Raw genomic sequence first — 16,781 nt, 5'->3', positions numbered from 1 at the left:
GTAGAAATGGGCATTAAATGGACCAGCCAAAACACCCTCGGTATAAGAACAAAGAAGAAGAAAAAAGAAGCCGTGTTCACATTACAAACAAAACAAAATTGATAGTTTGACAGACGAAGCCTGCAGTTTTTGAAAACTGTGTTTGAAAGTTGAATTTTTTGAAAGCCTGGATGACCCTACAATACAGTCTACAGTTAGTTTCACTTTAGTTTTTACCAGAGAGAGAAAGCGAAAGATGTATTCTTTTGTTAGAGCGGGAAACCCAGTTAAGGATTCTTGAGCCTAGAGGGAGGGATTTACGAAGAATTGAAAATGGTTAATAATTTGAGAGGCAGGAATTACACTAGGCCTAAACTCGGGTCTCTCACCTTATCTTCAACTCAATCTCACACCCATGACCATTCCTACCATCTTCTTTTCATAAAGTCTTCAATTTTTCAAAGATCCATTGGTACCTCAATGGGTAGATTGTATCTCGTAATTTGAATATGTTTAAAATTCAAACGGTCTGCGTAAACAGGTGAAGTCTATCTTAGTCTTTCGCCTCTTCTTTGAAATAGTTTTCAAAAGAAAAAGAAAAAAAGAAAAATCACGACAATTCCCAAACCAGGCTTTAGAATTCCTTGACATATTCCCAATTAACTTGGTAGATGATCTTCAAATTGATAGAATATAGTTGTACAATGTTATTGCTACACATCACTGTTTCAAATTAGCAAATAATGAAAGAAGACTTGCCATTGCAATTTCTAATCACGTGAATATAGAATTCCAATTCCAATACGAATTCCCCTAAGACAAAAATTCAGGAAAGAATAATATATATTTACTTGTACTCGAAATTCGGCACCGGCGGCGAATCAAAGCTCTCCAAAATCTTCGTTTCGCCGTCCCCACGAGCTGCCTCCGAATCCTTTTTCTGCCCGCCACCGAACCATCCTCCGAACCATGATCCCGATCCTGAAGACCCCGGACTCGAAGCCGCATGAGGAAGAGTCTGCGGCGGCGTTAGACCCGGTATCTGGTCCATGGGGTAACCAGGGACGCCGCCCATGGCACCGGCGTCGTCGATCATAATAGGGGCGTTCTGCGGCTGACTAAGCAGCTTATTCAGCATGATCCCGGCTCCCTCGATCAGAGCCAACAGAACACCGCCGAACACGGCCGAGCGTGCGGAGGCGCGAAAACCCTGGCGCATCTGGAGGAATCCACCGGTAGCGGCACCAGCTATGATCGAGTTCCATGGATCTTCCTTCTGGCGGACGTAGACCATTGAGCAATCGAAAGTGGAGAACAATCCGCCCCAGACCGCAAAGCTACCGCCGATACGGGGCGCGTTCATACGGATGGCTTGAGAACCGCCGAGGAGGCGAGCGCCTTTAGGGGAACTGTAGACGCCTTTGAGAAAGTGGAAAGCGGAGCCACCGACGGCGCCCATGCCGAAGGCGCCGCCGATGTCGTCGAGGATCCGATCTGGACAAGGCTCCCGAGAAGTCTCCGGCGTTCCCATGAAGGCTGATCGGAGAGTTTTACTGATGGATCAAGCCCCTCTGTTTCTGTGGGTTTAGGTTTGCAGAGAAAAAGTCGGCTGAAAACGGCAATAGGCTTTCGCTTTGGTAAATGGAGTCGCTACCGTACGGTTCGGATTCGGATCCGGGTCCGGGTCCGGGTCGGAATACGGTTAGTATTATATTAGCTCATACCCGAAGATTAATCATTAGTTAACAACTTGTTTATTAATAATATGTGTTAAAAATTACTGATACATCTTACTAATTCGATTATTTTACTCAATTTTCAACACAAAAATATTTATGAAATGTTGTGCATTGTGTGTGTGTGTGTTTTTTTAATGATAACATTGATTATATTTCTTTTTTTTTTAAGTTTTATTTGATTTTTTCTTATTTTTTACTTAAGCCTATTTACCATAACTTTTAGTATTATTTTTTACTTTTAAAAATATAATCTATCGAAAAATCTAGGCTAGTAGCAAGTTGTCAACAAACCAGGTTCTAATTATTAATTAAATAAACAAACTATATTATATTTAACATAATTGCAGAGGAGCACGTGACCTTGACCCTAATGTGGATCCGCTCCTGATTTCAAATATAATAAGATCTAGCAAATATGATCCTAGGTTGCATTTTATATAAAATGATTCCATCTTTAATTATAAGTTTTGTAAAATAATATATATTTTTTCTTATAAGTATTTAATAATGCTCGAGAGCAACGTATGTAATACCTCAAACAAGAAAAAATAAGTTTTTTTAATAAAAAACAAAAAAAAAAAAGATGGTTTTTTCTCCTTTGAAGTTTGTTTTTTCTTTTTCCTCGTCAAATTCAACATTAAAATCAAGTCACTGATAACTATTAAATATAATATTACCGTATTTTCTCATGTGATTCATGGTTTAAATTATATGATAATTTACTTATATTTGAAAATCAACCAAAATTGAAATGAAAACCAATACGTGATTATTAGACCAATATATGAAATTTACTAGATCAGTTTGGTTGAACTAAATTATTATTCTTTTTTATTTAGTAATTTCTATGTGATGTATTCATAAAGACAATCCAATGGCTTCACGAAAAAAAAATCGAAAAACTGAATAAAAATTTATAACTTTCAACTTCACTCGGAGGGAGAGGGAAAAGAAACTCCATTGAGCTCGAGAAGGACCAACATAATAATAGGAAACAAAAAAATATTTAAGATTTTTTTAAAAATTCGTGGAATAGCTTGCATGCCCTAACTAAGTCTTTTTAATCTACCTTTTAACTCTCTTTGGATCAATAAGTCGACCCATGATCGTTGGTACCAGTTTAAGATTTGGACCTATAATCTAATTTTCTCTCTCATATTTCTTATAACCTACGTACCATTTAATGAAATTTTTTTAAATATAAAGTTCAAATATCAATTACCGCCAACATGAATTTAACTCAGTGATAGCGGTAATTGACATTTATCTCTAATGAAAAGCTCACGAGTTTGAATTCTATAATCATATTTGTTGTGCTAAAAAATAATAATAAATTAACAAATTGCCATTTGTACTTAAAGAAAGCAAATTTAATTGACATTATTTTTATCTTGTAAATTTAATGGGGTACCACCTTTGAATCACAATTGTAGTTTTAAACATTCCTAACAATCTTTTCCTATACGATAACTTTATAAAAGTTTTTTTTGACACAAACATAACATTTCTGGAAAGTTTAAAGGTTTAAATTTCTCAATTTATTATTTAACTTAAAAAATAATAATATATCGACAAATTGTATCAATTTTTATCATTGAACATTTAATTTTATCAATTTTATTTAACTTAGATAAATATCAAAATACTTACCTTAAATTTGAAAAACTATTTCCACTTTTTTCTAATTATTATTTTTTGTCGAAGAATCATTGAAAGACAAAAAAAAAGAAAAAAGAAAAAATCTCTTGTGCCTTTAATGGAGTAAAGATTTAAGAGAAAAACAACATTAGAATTGGTTTTTAAATGAAATCTGTGTAAAGTGAGTTTTTGGAGATTTGTACCTTTCTTATTGTTAAAATTCGTTTATAAATTAGCTAAAATTGAAGCAAAATTTTGCAACACTTACCTTAAAAGTCTAATTTGATGAAATTGGATGAAAATTGCTACTGGTAAAATTTAATTTATAAAAAAAAAAAAATTAAACGTTTTGAAACGACGTCGCAGTGCAGTGCAACAATATCGAGGAAATTATGTCATTCCTGCAACCCTAGTGAGCCACCGTTGAACTTCATCTCGAGACTGGGAGTGGGCGACGCGACGAGGACGACGGCAATCAATTAACCGGAGATAAGGTATCGACCATTCATTTTCAAATTCTTGCATTTTTGAATTTTGTCTTTCTTCTACAGATTCTTCGTTTTGTGCTTTCAAATCCAGTTCCAGACTGTGGCGGACGCCTAAATTTGTGTTTGTTCCACGCCTCTTATTTAGCAGACGCGGGCATTTCCCCATGCCATGAGAGTTTCTTCAGGATCTAGATGCTACAAATCATTTCACTCTTCGAACTTCCAGTCTTTCCATACCGGGGCGCCTCCAAAACCCCCAATAAACCCTAGCTGGGTCAGCTGCACAGTTTCCTCATCCGGCGCATGTCGAAACTTTCATGTTAATTTCCATCTATTTGACCTTATGAAGCTTTCAGTTCGCTCTCGCCACTGCTTTCCAGAAATTAGGGAATTAGTAAAACCTGAATTGAGTTCTACGAGATGTTTGTCATTGGGGAAATTTCGAAGTTTTTCGAGTTCCCACCCTCTTAAAGATGAAGGAGTGAGATCTGGGAATAAACTTCCTTGGTTAGCAAAGTCAAAATGGTCGGAGAAATCATCAGGAAAGACGGGAAGAGACCAATCGTCTTGGAAGGATTCAGATACGAGGTCAGGAAAGATGAGATCTTCATGGGGCAATCCAGCAAAGACATTTGGGAAGAAAAGTAATAGGTCATCTGGGGATAAATCAGAAAAGAGATATGGCCAATCGCCAACTAGAACTGCTACCCGTTCTACTTGGGAGCTCTCTGCCGAGAATTATGCTGGACGAGACATTGATTCTACTGATGAAATAATACAGGGTAGGAGAATAAGAGTGGACAACGAGGAGGAGCGAAATGATGATAACGAAAGACGGGGAAGTTACGAAGAAGTAGAAGATGAAGAAGCAGAGGCCATTGCTGATCCCAGGTGGGATAAGATTAAAAGTAGATTTAGGGGAACGGTGGACGAAAATGCTGCACCCGAGAGACCCGAGTTTAAGAGGTGGAATAAACAGGAAAGCTGGGGTAGAAAAACATGGAGGGAAGCTTCGGAATCCACCATCCCTAAAATGGTTGGTGAAGGGGTTTATGGGGTTGGACCAGTTTTGGCTGCTTTGTCAGCTGGAAGAAGAGAGTTCTATGCATTGTATATGCAAGAAGGACTGGACTTGAAAAACAACAATAAGACGAAGAAGGACAAGAAAGGCTTTGAGAAAGTTCTGAGGTTGGCTGAAAGGAATGCATTATCTATAAAGGAAATATCGAAGCATGATCTCAATATGATTTGCGATAACCGCCCGCATCAAGGTCTTGTGCTGGATGCTTCTCCTCTGGAGATGGTAAAAATAAAAGAATTGGACCCTGTTTCGCTCGAAGAAGACAAAGGCTCACTTTGGTTAGCTTTGGACGAGGTTACAGACCCCCAGAACTTGGGGGCAATCATAAGATCAGCTTATTTCTTTGGTGCATCAGGGGTTGTGCTATGTGCAAAGAATTCAGCTCCATTAAGTGGTGTTGTTAGTAAAGCAAGTGCCGGTTCACTTGAGCTAATGGAGCTTAGATATTGTAAGAACATGATGCAATTCTTAACATCCTCAGCCGAAAACGGTTGGAGAGTCCTCGGAGCTTCGGTTTCTTCAAAATCCCTTGATTTGAAAGAGGTACAACCCGGTGCACCGACCATTCTAGTTCTAGGCAGTGAAGGCACTGGTTTGAGGCCCTTGGTAGAGAGATCCTGCTCACAGCTCGTTCGGGTCCCTGGGAATATTCCAGTTGATGTAACCATGGAGAAAGACAACGATGCCGAACCCGCACAAACAACCAATGGGTGCTCGATAGACGAGTTTCGATCGTTTATGGCCGTGGAGAGCTTAAACGTCAGTGTAGCAGCAGGTGTGCTTGTTCACCACTTAATTACATAAACGATCCATTAGAAACCTGTGTGTCACATTAAGTTGCATTCATTACAGAGTAGATCCATTCATTTTTTTTATGTTCATTGTTGCAATCAAATGACGTGGGTTTTTGTTTTTAATGATGGCTTATAATTGGTGTTCGAAGTGACATGTCACGCTCTCCATGTTCATCATTTATAAAAGGAAACCAAGTTGGCAATTGCCATGTGAGTTGGCCTTAGGCAAAGCTTTCAAATTTAGCTAGCAGACATGGACAACTCATCTCTTCCCTGTACCCCCAAGTTTCGCCATTTTCTTCTCCCGTTGTTCTTATTACCCAATTACTTGAAACCGTTTTAGTTCTATGAATTTGTTTTCTTTTTCAAATCTCTTCATTGATTTTTCCCCTTTTAAAGTTGTAACGTTGATAACAACCCATTAGCTGATATGGGCCGTCCAGATTGGACACTTTGTCGAGATGATTTCATTTCAATCCCAATCCTATTATAAAAGATCCAACTTTTTGATTAATAGTTAATTCTACACATTAAAAAAGGTGTAACGAAAATAAGTTGAAATATAAAATAAATAAAGTATGCTTTAAGAATATTCTTCACAGAGGAATCATTCCATCCTAAAAAGCTTGAATTCATGTGTTTCTTCGTTATATCACCCACGTGCAAGTTACCTTGTTCTCCAAATTAAATTATTTAAGAATAAATAAATAAAAATTACTCCTTTCTATACTATACAATACACACATCGTATTTACAATAAGACAATCAATACTTTATAAAATGCATAATAATTGATTGGTATGGAATACGAACTACGAAAAGAAATTATAAACCTTTTTTTTAAGTGCTAATCATATATTTTCATTTGAAAACTCATTAAAAACGTGAATAAAGTAAGACGGGTTGAAAAATAAGTTCTTTATTATCATTCTTGCTCTCATTTTCCACTCATTTTAGCACATTGGTGAAATTTTCTTCAATCTTGGTTAAATTAAAACTCTATAAAGTCAACAAAATCCACATGATATGTTTTGTGAACTTTAACTACAGAGAACATATATTTTTATAATATGCGTATAAAATAAATAATTAGGGAAGAAGAAAATAAAAGAAAAGAAAAGAAAAGAAAAAGAAAAGAAAAATGGTGTAGGTGTGGTGTAATAAAAACGACAGGAGAGGAGAAGACATGTTTTGAATTTATTGACACGTGCGAGGTGACACGATGGGCAGTTCTAAGCTTCAAACCGACCACATCTAACGGTCTCTCCCCCTTCTCTCGTTTAACCTTCCCTCTCTTTCGAGATTTATATTATTAATATTAATTAATTTATGAGACTTTTTTTTTTTTTTTTGGTTTTTTTGTTTTTGTGGTCAATTGGGGGCCGGCCTGTTCTTCCGATTATAAAGTTTGGCGGACTCCCCATTTACTCCTTTTCCCCTCCCTCTCCGGCCTTTGCCTGACTTCTTCTCTATCCAGAGGGGATTCTCGTCCATTGAGATCTGATCAATTCCAGAAGACAGGGAAAGGGATGCTCTCTTTTGTTCGCGTCTAGGGCTTTTCTTTTGTTGTTGTTCTTGTCTTGTTTCCTCTTTTCGATGGGCGGAGGGGGAGGAGCATTGACGTCAATGGACGCTCTCGATTCGTTCCTCTTCTCTCTTAGCAATTCCTTTTGCACTCCCCTTGCGCTTTTCGTTCAGATCCAGGTTCGTTTTCCGCCTTGCGTTTCCTTTTTCAGATCCAGCTCTCTTTGCCTCTTCTCAATTTAAATTCAATATTTCATATTTCTGGGTTTTTTCTTTTTCTTTTTCTTCTTTGACTTGATTTTGGTATTGTGCACTCTCTGCTGGCTCTGGTAATTGAGCATGAAATGGGAATTTCGCGTTTTTCTCGTATGTGTTTTAGCTTTCTATTTTGTACCTTTTGAGCTGACGCTTAGTTAGTCCTCTTCTCGTTTTTGAGTTTTTTAGTGGCTGGGTTGCAGTGTTCGTGAAAGGTAAAGTTCGAATGTATTTCCGTTTCTTGCCGGTTTGAAAACGTCTGCATTGCTGTCATTTTCTGAATTCTGCTACTTCTCATGCTAAATTGTGCTACTGTGATTTTTTTTCCTTTTCTTTTCTTGCTGCTAGTGTAAACTGGAAATTGGTATGTTGTTGAAATTGCGTCTGGATTTGGAAACGTGCTTTGTGATTTAAAGCAATTTTTGGCTGATTAGACTTTAAACTCTCAGTATTTATATAATTAAACTTGTTGAGGATTTTTCGAACATTTTGGAGAAGCCTCATTCCTTTGAATTATTTGTTGCAGGGATGTGTAATCTGCCTAGTTCTTGCTTTTGGGTGGGCTTGTGCTGCTTATGTCAGGTACTCAAACGTTTTACCTTGAGCCGTCAGCTGAGACGACGGATGTCAGGTTGCCTCTGAATGACTAGCACCTTCTTATCTGAAAAACTGTTACTTTTCCATTCATTCTGCAGGAATAGAGAGATTAAACGTATAAAGGGGAGAGTTCAAGCTGGCAATAGCTTCGCTTTCATTTGCAATGACATCAGTGAACTGGAGCACTCCAATCAGGTCAATCTACCAAGAGTGACAGTTATTATGCCTTTAAAAGGCTTTGGAGAACATAATTTACACAATTGGAGAAGTCAGGTGAGTTTCTTTCTTTTTCTTTTTGGTGGGGTCCGGGGGTTGGTGTCTTGACTCTTGAATTTAACCTTTCATATGCTTTCCTTTAATAATTGCCCATGTCTGCATACTTGGAACTTTGATTTTACATATTTCTTTAGATTTTACTATTACGTCTACTGCAATTATTACATTTTTGTTATATGCATTCTGATAAGATAGATTATCTTTAGCAAAGAAAAATAATCAGAATTAGGAATTCATGCCGAAATTGTATTTGTTGCCATTTTACATTCTAAAGAGACAATATAACTTAAATTTAGGATTCCAAATAGGAATAAGACCTTACAATTATATACTAATAAATATTAATAATTATGTTATATTTATTTATTTATTTTAATAAATAAAGATATTTTGTATAAAAAGACAAAATAGGAAAATTCCAGGTGGGGTATTTGGCCCTCTTGTATAAGATGATCTGCCTATGAGTCTCATGCTAGTATGTTTGTAGCTTGGAATTTCTTGACAATGGTTAAGTTCAGTTCTCTATTCTTGAAGATATTTTTCTTAACGCAGCCCCTTTGCAAATTAAAACTGTTCCTGATGTCGTCCGACCGTCTTATTTATTGATGAATTTCCAGATAACATCCCTCTATGGAGGTCCTTTAGAATTTCTTTTCGTGGTGGAAAGTACAGAAGACCCTGCTTACAATGCTGTATTGCGGTTGCTATCTGATTATAAGGTTTGTATAAATACATTCTCCTTTGCTGATTGTTTCTATTGCTAGTTCTTGTCATTCTCCACATTTCACGTGATGCCCAGGGTTTAATGGGTCACAAACTTTTATCTATCGTCCCATTGGCATTGCTTGACTTTTATGTATTTTATTTTTTACAGGATGATGTTGATGCTAGTATTCTTGTGGCTGGTCTAGCAACGACTTGCAGTCAGAAAATTCACAATCAGTTGGTATGTGATAAATTTGTAAAATCTTGATTTAGTACTCTATGGACTGTTGAAGTTAGTTGAATAGTAAAGAGGAGGCTTTGTTGAGTGGATGCAATGTATTGGTAACTAGAGAGTTCTAGATATCTTAAGTGTTCGACAATCTACTAGTATTCATGGTATACTGAAGTCCGTTATTTCCGATGAGAATGGGTATGTCCTGATAGGAGATTTTAAGTTGCAAGGAACAATGCTTAAGCATAGTAGTATAACACGTCACCCTTGATTGGATTTCCAACTTGAGGTGGTCAACCGAAGCCAGGACGATACCTTTGTCGTTTTACTATTGATAAGCCTTGAAGTTGAGCTACATGGGTTGCATGTGTGAAATACTGGTACTTCCACATCTCAACTTAGTTTAAGTCCATTTCTTTTCAACTCTTTTACGGATGATCCTGCCAATCGCCATCTATTAAGGGAACTCCACATTGTGTATCTCCTCAATGGTGAATGGATTGGCTATTACATGACCGGAATGCAATATTGGATGATATAGATTTCCACTTGGCTCAGTAAAATATGTAACATTTTAGCTGTTGATGGATATGGAATTATATTGTTTCATGTGGAAAATTGGTTTTCTTGAAAATAAGACCCTACTCGCCATTGGGGATTGTTTTGCTCATTGAAGTTGGGGATTGTTTGGCTCATCAAAGTTAGTTAGAATCGTGAAAAGGGATAGGGAGAGCTATTTGAGGGGATGCAAGTTATTGGTTGAGCTGGAGAGAGTATCTTGGTTCTTGAGAGAATTTTAGTCCTCTCAGATGTCTTAGAAAATTTGTATTTTTCCTTCCCCATAACTCTAGTAAGGTGTTTTCATTTTCTTTTTCTTTTTGTCCATTCTCCCTGGCTTTGCCAGTTATCCTAGCAACTTGCTAGTCTACTGGGAAAAGAATCTTCAAAACATTTAACTTTTGGATAACTGGGAGTTGGAGCTTTGCTTCCCTACGCCCAGGACCCCCCACGCAATCTTCAAGCCATTTATTACCAATTTGTCTAATTTTGTTCATCCTTTGCATGAGGGAATATAATAATATGTAGTTTCTATTAACATTGAGAAGATAACGCTCTTCTGCAGGTTGGGGTGGAGAAAATGCATAAAAATAGCAAATATGTGCTGTTTTTGGATGATGATGTTAGGTTACATCCTGGGACAATAGGAGCCCTCACTGCTGAAATGGAAAAAAATCCTGATGTATGTTACTATCCACTAAGAGTTATTTCTTGTGTGAATGTCTATATTTGGACTATGTATTGCTTTAATAACTCAATTTTATGTTTAACTCTAGTTAATACTGTATGCAGATATTTATCCAAACTGGTTACCCTCTTGATTTACCTTCGGGGAGTTTAGGGAGTTACTGCATCTATGAATATCATATGGTATGACATAATTTTTTTTTTAAAATTTATTCAGAGAAACAGCCCCACTCTTTCTTATTCTTTTATAAAAATTTATTTATTTTAACAATCACTATCAAGAGCAATTCTTTTATGTGGATATGTGTTGGGTATGAAAAAGAACTATCTAATTTTCATGTCTCAACTTTACAGCCTTGTTCAATGGGCTTTGCTACTGGTGGAAAGACATTTTTTCTTTGGGGAGGTTGCATGATGGCAAGTAGCTTCTACATCTTTGTAAGTACCGTATGTGTAAGAGATCAAGTTGTCATAATTTCATTTGACTTGTTGCAGATGCATGCTGATGATTTTAGATATGACCGTTATGGGGTGCTCTCTGGACTTCAAGATGGTGGATACTCGGATGATATGACGCTAGCAGCCATAGCTGGTAAATACAAATTACTGATCATTATCAAGAAATAAGGATATGTACAGAGGGAGGCGTACTCCCTCTTGTTGCTTTATTATTTTATTTTTTTTTTCAGGGTTTGGCAGCATTTACTGGAATAGAAGCACAAATTTATGATTAATTGGTTCATTCTAATATACTTTCTTTATTAGGTCCCTGATGGCTGCTTTTCTGTTGCTTTATGCTTTGTTCCTTTTCAGGTGCTCATAAGAGGCTTATTACATCACCTCCTGTCGCAATTTTCCCTCATCCTCTTGCTAGTGATCTAAACTTGGGAAGGTCTGGTATCTACATATTCAAGCACAATGTGACAATCTTGTTTTATTCACTTCCATGTTTGACCTCTTTGACTAACATGGCAGGTATTGGAATTACTTGAGAAAACAAACTTTTGTTTTGGAATCATACACGTCACATGTTAACAAGATAATGAACCGGGCACTATTTACTTCTCACTGCTATCTGTCATGGGGGTTTGTGGCACCATACTTTATGTCTTTGATTCACGTTCTCGCAGCACTACGGTTCTACATTAAAGGGTACTCACTCGAGGAAACGTCTTTTAGTTCTGTGGGTGAGCACACTGCTTTTCTTTTTGGTGAGGCTATTAGTATTGCTTCAGATGATACTGCTACTTCACGTCCTTGTGGGAGTTTCATTTGATGTTTACTTTGGTCGATGCTGAATGTTGATATGGTGAATTGACAGTAGGGCTTTCAAAGTGAATTTGGATGGAATGCAAAAAAAAAAAAAAAAAAAGCTTTTCTGGGTGAATGATGAGAGATTGTTCAAGGGTTTAATCATCCTATGATCCAAGAATAGTATATATAATGACATTATTGTGGTCATTAATGTAGTTACTTGATATATTTGGAAAATCCTGCTGCGTATAGTGGTCACTTGAGTTGTTGGAAAAGGGCACTTGTAAATATAATACTCACAGCAAATACTTTTCTAAAAATTCATGAACTTATCTTCTTCACCTCTTCCTGAATGCCATATGGGATTTCCCTTTTGGAATTGGAGCCTTGTTGTTTTATGCAGTTTTTCAGTTGTTACAGCTAACCTTTTTGTTCTTCCATAGGGATGTTAATGGTGTGCAGTCTTGCTATGTGCACTGTTATAGAACTCCTCTCAATGTGGAACTTGACAAGGGTAGAAGTTCACTTATGTAACATTCTGTCCCCGGAGGCTCCCCAGCTCTCTCTTGCTTCCTACAACTGGGGCTTGGTAAGTGTTTATAGCCTGTTATTTGAGGGATAAGCTTGGTAGACATAATACAATCTGGTCGCTTGGTTTTAAGTCTAAAGTTCAAACGGATTTACTTGCATGGATTTTGATCTTAGTATATCCTAGTCTATCTTAAAGATGCAGCTGAATCCTAGGTTAATCATGGCATCTTTTGATTAGATTATCAAGTTATCTATTTATCATCATGATTAGTAAACTTGCCATTTTTTTTGTCACGCAGGTATTCATTGCAATCTTAGTGGATAACTTTTTATACACTATTTCTGCAATACGTTCTCATTTTTCTCAATCAATCAACTGGTCGGGCATCCGATACTACTTGAAAGATGGGAAGATAAGCAAGGTAAGTTGGCTAAGGCCTTCTAATATATGAGAAGATTGAAGGGATATCTAGTCAACCCATCTTTATATTTTCTATTCAATGGACTAGTGTTAGCTTAGTAAAATTGTAAAAAGTTGAATTCGCATGCTGCCTAGAAGTTGCTTTGGTTTTTGCTAGACAAGAAAACGCTGGCTGTAAATGGTAGCATAGTTTAATGGCATCAGTAACGAGGGAATAGTCAGCCAGTTATGAGTACTGGTTGAATAGTTGTTTTCATGCTCTGCAGATTGAAAGAAGTATACCGAAACTGGATATGGGTCCAATTTACACAGACTTGGGAGGGAAACATTTGTATGGAAAGAAAGGAATGGCTCCAAAAGTTTCATTTCTGGGCTCCTTGGCGAAAAGTTTGGCACAATGGCGTCAACCTAAGAAATTTGATAGCTAGGATGGTTTTTCACAAGAACTGCTAATTATTTTGATGATGTGTTACCATTCTGGGATCTCATGGGGGAGGGAGAGGGCCATAGAGCATTGGTGAAGAGTGGATTGAGTAGTTCAGATTCTCCAGGACAACTCTGCCACTCCATTTGTTGATTGATCATAGAGTTCTTCTAGGTACTTTTCATTCTTTTCTTCATTCTCATTCCATCAATTTGATTCTTCTGCACCAACCACCGTCTCGCCAGGGTTTGATTGGGTGGGTAATTGGCAGTGATTTTTTTGCCCCATGTGATTCTTGTAATTTTAAATATACCATTGTAAACTCCCGCTGTGAAACAGCAACATTGTGATTTGCCGCCTTGTTTCATATTTGAAATGATGTAACTTTGGTAGTGAAAGCCTAGTGATTATTGTGGATTACTTTCTCTGGAAGGAAATTTGTTTTGCCTCCATCCCTTGGGGAGGATTTCTGATATTATGATTTGTTTTTTCTTCATTTGTAACCAAGTAATACCATATTTCAAAAGGAGGGTGCCTTTGGTTATGAGATTCTTCTCTCCAAGGTTTTAGGTTCTTCCCTTCGACTTGATTATGTTGGTGATTGGATCTCTTTGCCACGTGAACCAACACTTTTTATTTTTATTTTTTGAGTTTCAATAAATATAAATTTGATCAAATATGGAACATTTGGAATATGAGCCGCGAAAACACTCTGTAAAGCTCTCATAATTATTCTCCACCGAAAGTCACTTTCTCTTGGTGCAAAAATTCTTCATCAAGAATCAAGAATAGAATAAAGTTACCCCAAAAGAATCAATCACACAACTTGCAGAGCCAATCTTTGAATTTCACCTGTCCTCTAGCTTGATTTCGATTTTTGATATAATCACACGGAAAGAACAGAGTTCCACTAGAAGAAAAACGAAAGCAGCAGGCTTGAACTTGAGGACAAGAGCCTACCAAAATGGGCTGTTTCAGTTTTCGCTCTTCCAGATCTGCACCCCCCATGGAAGCCCCCATGGAAGCTCCTCAAGAAAACCCACAGCTCAAAATGCTGAAACAAGAAGTGCTTCTGCAGATACCAGGATGCAGAGCCCATCTGATGGATGGAGGGGAAGCTCTAGAGCTTGCCAATGGAGAGTTTACAGTGGAAAGAATCCTCGAAGATGGCGTTTCCCTCGCCACAATCATAAAAGTCGGGGACGATCTCCAGTGGCCTCTTACGAAAGACGAGCCCGTCGTGAAGCTGAACTCTCTGAACTATCTGTTTTCTCTGCCAATGAAAGATGGGGATCCTCTCAGCTATGGAGTGACGTTTCTGGAGCAGTACAGCAGCAGTTTGAGCTGGCTGGACTTGTTCTTGAAGGAGAATTCTTGCTTCTCTTCCTCCTCCTCTAATGCAAATAACAAGAACATTATTAACTGGAAGGAGTATGCGCCGAGAATCGACGATTACAATAACATGTTGGCCAAGGCAATTGCAGATGGTACTGGCCAGATCGTGCAGGGAATTTTCAAATGCAGCAACAGTTATTCTAACCAGGTATCATCAACACACCCTTAACAGCTTCAGTTGATTTCATTTCAGGATGAACAAAACAAGTGAAAAATTCATGGTAAATGATCAGGTAAACAAAGGAGGCGAAATGATTCTAAACAGCCCTGCGATTGCTGGGCAGAAGAGCGATGCCACCCAAAACAAGAGTGCAATAAACAGAACCTTGAAACGGTAAACAGCCACAGAGACAACAGAGCAAAATCTTCAATCTTGTCTGAATGTTATGTTTTTTTCTTTATGTTCTTTGGTTTAGAGTGAGAAACCTGTCGAAGATGACAGAGAAGCTGAGCAAGTCGATGCTGGACATGGTGGGCGTTGCCTCTGGATCAGTGATGGGACCTGTAATGAAATCACAGGCAGGAAAAGCCTTTCTTTCCATGGTTCCTGGGCAGGTCCTTTTGGCTTCATTAGATGCAGTCAGTAAGTGCCACAACACAAACACAAACACAAACACAAACACAAACACAGACACAAACATAAAAACACAACACATAAACACAAGTTTTTACTACATATTCCAAGATAGGAAGTTGCAGAAGAAAAAGAAGATGAAAAATGTAAACAAAAATTGCAGATAGGATTCTGGACGCAGCAGAAGCAGCTGAAAAGCAAGCACTTTCTGCGACGACAAAGGCGACAACCAGAATGGTGTCGAACAGATTCGGGGAAAGCGCAGGGGCGGCGACGGAGGATGTGCTTGCAACGGCGGGGCACTTGTCCAGTACTGCCTGGAATGTGTTCAAGATAAGGAAGGCCATTAATCCTGCTTCCTCTGTTTCTGCTGGAGCCCTCAGAAACGCTGCAAAAACTAGAAACTTTTAGCCTCAAAATGCTGCATCCAATATGGGGAATGATGGTTACAGTGTTCAGCTGGGATTAAGTATTTGTATCTTCCCTCCCCATTCTTTATTTGAACTCAAAAAGAAGAAGAAAAAATGTTTGTGAAAACTTAGAAATATGAAGGGGTTCAAAATCCAAACGCCTAGAATAGAAATACAAGAGTTTGTCCTTTTTGCACTAAACTAAATATACATAGGACCATATATGCTAACTTTTTCTAGTTATAAAAAAATTCACTTTTTTTTAATTAACTTATTTAACGTCTTCAAGCTGTAATTTTGTCATTTGCCAAAAAAGAAAAAAAAAAGCCGTAATTTTATAATATCAATTGACATTAAAGACCTGTCCTCGTTGTTTACAAAAATATTATTTCTTTGAATCAGATATATTTTTGGAATCGAATCACGTCGTTCACTAAAATATATGAATTAGATATATAATAACTACTACTATGTTCTAGCTAATTATAAATGTATTAACTGAAAATTGTGTTGATGCTATTTTTAATTAAAATAATAATAAATGTTAATTTATTTTGTTACTATTTCATTGATAGTAGATATTTTTTTATTATAATGATTTGTTTAATGTTAACAAATAATAAATAATTAAAATAAAATTACATCAATTAAAAATGGTTAATATAATTTTTATTAGGACAACATCTTAATTCATTAATACAAAATATCATTAAAATTTTGAGTAATATTTAATAATGATGCATTACATTTTAGTCATTTTATTGTTATTAATTGTATTATGTAGAAATTTATAATATTTTATAATAAAAAAATTGACTAAGAAAAGTTTAGTTTATTTATTTTTTATTAAAAGAAAGACTATTAGTAATATAGAAAATAGTAAAATTGTAAAACAGTTAATAAAAACGTTTGGAACAACGTTAATAGATAAAGAGAAAAGGTAAAAATTGTAAAATAATTAACTATTAAAAGTGTAGAGTTCATGAAATAAAGAGTGCAAATCATAATGATTAGGTTGGAAGAGAGGAATGAGATTACTGTTTTATGATTCTCAAATTTGAGTCTCACGAATTGATTACATTTCTACGATTTTGTAAACACCGTTAGTTTATTCACATTCTTTGATTCTAATTCAAGTAAACAAGACTGGAATAAGAGCAAATGGATTAAGGCTACTAATGGGCTTGGGCCATATGACAGGCCTGGTTTGGTTTAGCCC

The 16,781-nt window shown here is 36.8% G+C and overlaps 4 protein-coding genes across 7 annotated transcripts; 3 read left to right on the top strand and 1 right to left on the bottom strand.

Moving 5' to 3' along the window:
* Positions 1–629: 629 nt before the first annotated feature.
* On the bottom strand, positions 630–1,724 carry LOC111014515 (mitochondrial import inner membrane translocase subunit TIM17-2). Its single transcript, XM_022289286.2, has one exon. It carries the CDS (start codon positions 1,508–1,510, stop codon positions 827–829), a length of 684 nt encoding a protein of 227 aa, XP_022144978.1. The 5' UTR covers positions 1,511–1,724; the 3' UTR covers positions 630–826.
* A 1,929-nt stretch (positions 1,725–3,653) lies between these two features.
* On the top strand, positions 3,654–5,922 carry LOC111014564 (tRNA/rRNA methyltransferase (SpoU) family protein). 3 transcript variants are annotated; one of them, XM_022289355.2, is made up of 2 exons: positions 3,654–3,850; positions 3,990–5,922. In XM_022289355.2, exon 2 carries the CDS (start codon positions 4,014–4,016, stop codon positions 5,727–5,729), a length of 1,716 nt encoding a protein of 571 aa, XP_022145047.1. In that variant the 5' UTR covers positions 3,654–3,850; positions 3,990–4,013; the 3' UTR covers positions 5,730–5,922. The 3 variants fall into 3 exon arrangements, with proteins under 3 accessions (XP_022145047.1, XP_022145045.1, XP_022145044.1); XM_022289353.2 differs by having other exon boundaries at positions 3,655–3,850; positions 3,993–5,922; XM_022289352.2 differs by having other exon boundaries at positions 3,655–3,850; positions 3,936–5,922.
* A 1,183-nt stretch (positions 5,923–7,105) lies between these two features.
* Positions 7,106–13,658, top strand: LOC111014463 (Nucleotide-diphospho-sugar transferases superfamily protein). Of its 2 annotated transcripts, none has more exons than XM_088125504.1 (14): positions 7,106–7,423; positions 8,025–8,080; positions 8,194–8,368; positions 8,989–9,090; positions 9,246–9,317; positions 10,432–10,548; positions 10,659–10,736; positions 10,908–10,970; positions 11,049–11,145; positions 11,367–11,445; positions 11,529–11,764; positions 12,251–12,396; positions 12,638–12,760; positions 13,026–13,658. In XM_088125504.1, exons 1-14 carry the CDS (start codon positions 7,316–7,318, stop codon positions 13,185–13,187), a joined length of 1,614 nt encoding a protein of 537 aa, XP_087981630.1. In that variant the 5' UTR covers positions 7,106–7,315; the 3' UTR covers positions 13,188–13,658. The 2 variants fall into 2 exon arrangements, with proteins under 2 accessions (XP_087981630.1, XP_022144893.1); XM_022289201.2 differs by having other exon boundaries at positions 7,110–7,423; positions 11,529–11,740.
* A 339-nt stretch (positions 13,659–13,997) lies between these two features.
* LOC111014464 (senescence/dehydration-associated protein At4g35985, chloroplastic) lies at positions 13,998–15,754 on the top strand. The gene is made up of 4 exons (XM_022289202.2): positions 13,998–14,726; positions 14,812–14,912; positions 14,995–15,161; positions 15,316–15,754. The coding sequence occupies exons 1-4, from the start codon at positions 14,148–14,150 to the stop codon at positions 15,561–15,563; spliced, it is 1,095 nt and encodes a 364-aa protein (XP_022144894.1). The 5' UTR covers positions 13,998–14,147; the 3' UTR covers positions 15,564–15,754.
* Positions 15,755–16,781: the final 1,027 nt, after the last annotated feature.

The sequence above is a fragment of the Momordica charantia genome, assembly GCF_013281855.1.
Source record: "Momordica charantia cultivar OHB3-1 chromosome 6 unlocalized genomic scaffold, Mcharantia_2.0 BLBB01000006.1, whole genome shotgun sequence".
In the NCBI taxonomy this organism is placed as follows: Eukaryota; Viridiplantae; Streptophyta; class Magnoliopsida; order Cucurbitales; family Cucurbitaceae; genus Momordica; species Momordica charantia.
This window is presented reverse-complemented; position numbering and strand designations above follow the sequence as displayed.

Bases quoted from the DNA above. Each gene is read 5' to 3' on its own strand.
- LOC111014515 (XM_022289286.2), bottom strand. From the start codon at position 1,510: ATGGGAACGCCGGAGACTTCTCGGGAGCCTTGTCCAGATCGGATCCTC.
- LOC111014564 (XM_022289355.2), top strand. From the start codon at position 4,014: ATGAGAGTTTCTTCAGGATCTAGATGCTACAAATCATTTCACTCTTCG.
- LOC111014463 (XM_088125504.1), top strand. From the start codon at position 7,316: ATGGGCGGAGGGGGAGGAGCATTGACGTCAATGGACGCTCTCGATTCG. The intron at 8,369-8,988 runs GTGAGTTTCTTT...ATGAATTTCCAG, and splicing joins TACACAATTGGAGAAGTCAG to ATAACATCCCTCTATGGAGG. The intron at 10,737-10,907 runs GTATGACATAAT...TCAACTTTACAG, and splicing joins GCATCTATGAATATCATATG to CCTTGTTCAATGGGCTTTGC.
- LOC111014464 (XM_022289202.2), top strand. From the start codon at position 14,148: ATGGGCTGTTTCAGTTTTCGCTCTTCCAGATCTGCACCCCCCATGGAA. The intron at 14,727-14,811 runs GTATCATCAACA...GTAAATGATCAG, and splicing joins GCAACAGTTATTCTAACCAG to GTAAACAAAGGAGGCGAAAT. The intron at 15,162-15,315 runs GTAAGTGCCACA...CAAAAATTGCAG, and splicing joins GGCTTCATTAGATGCAGTCA to ATAGGATTCTGGACGCAGCA.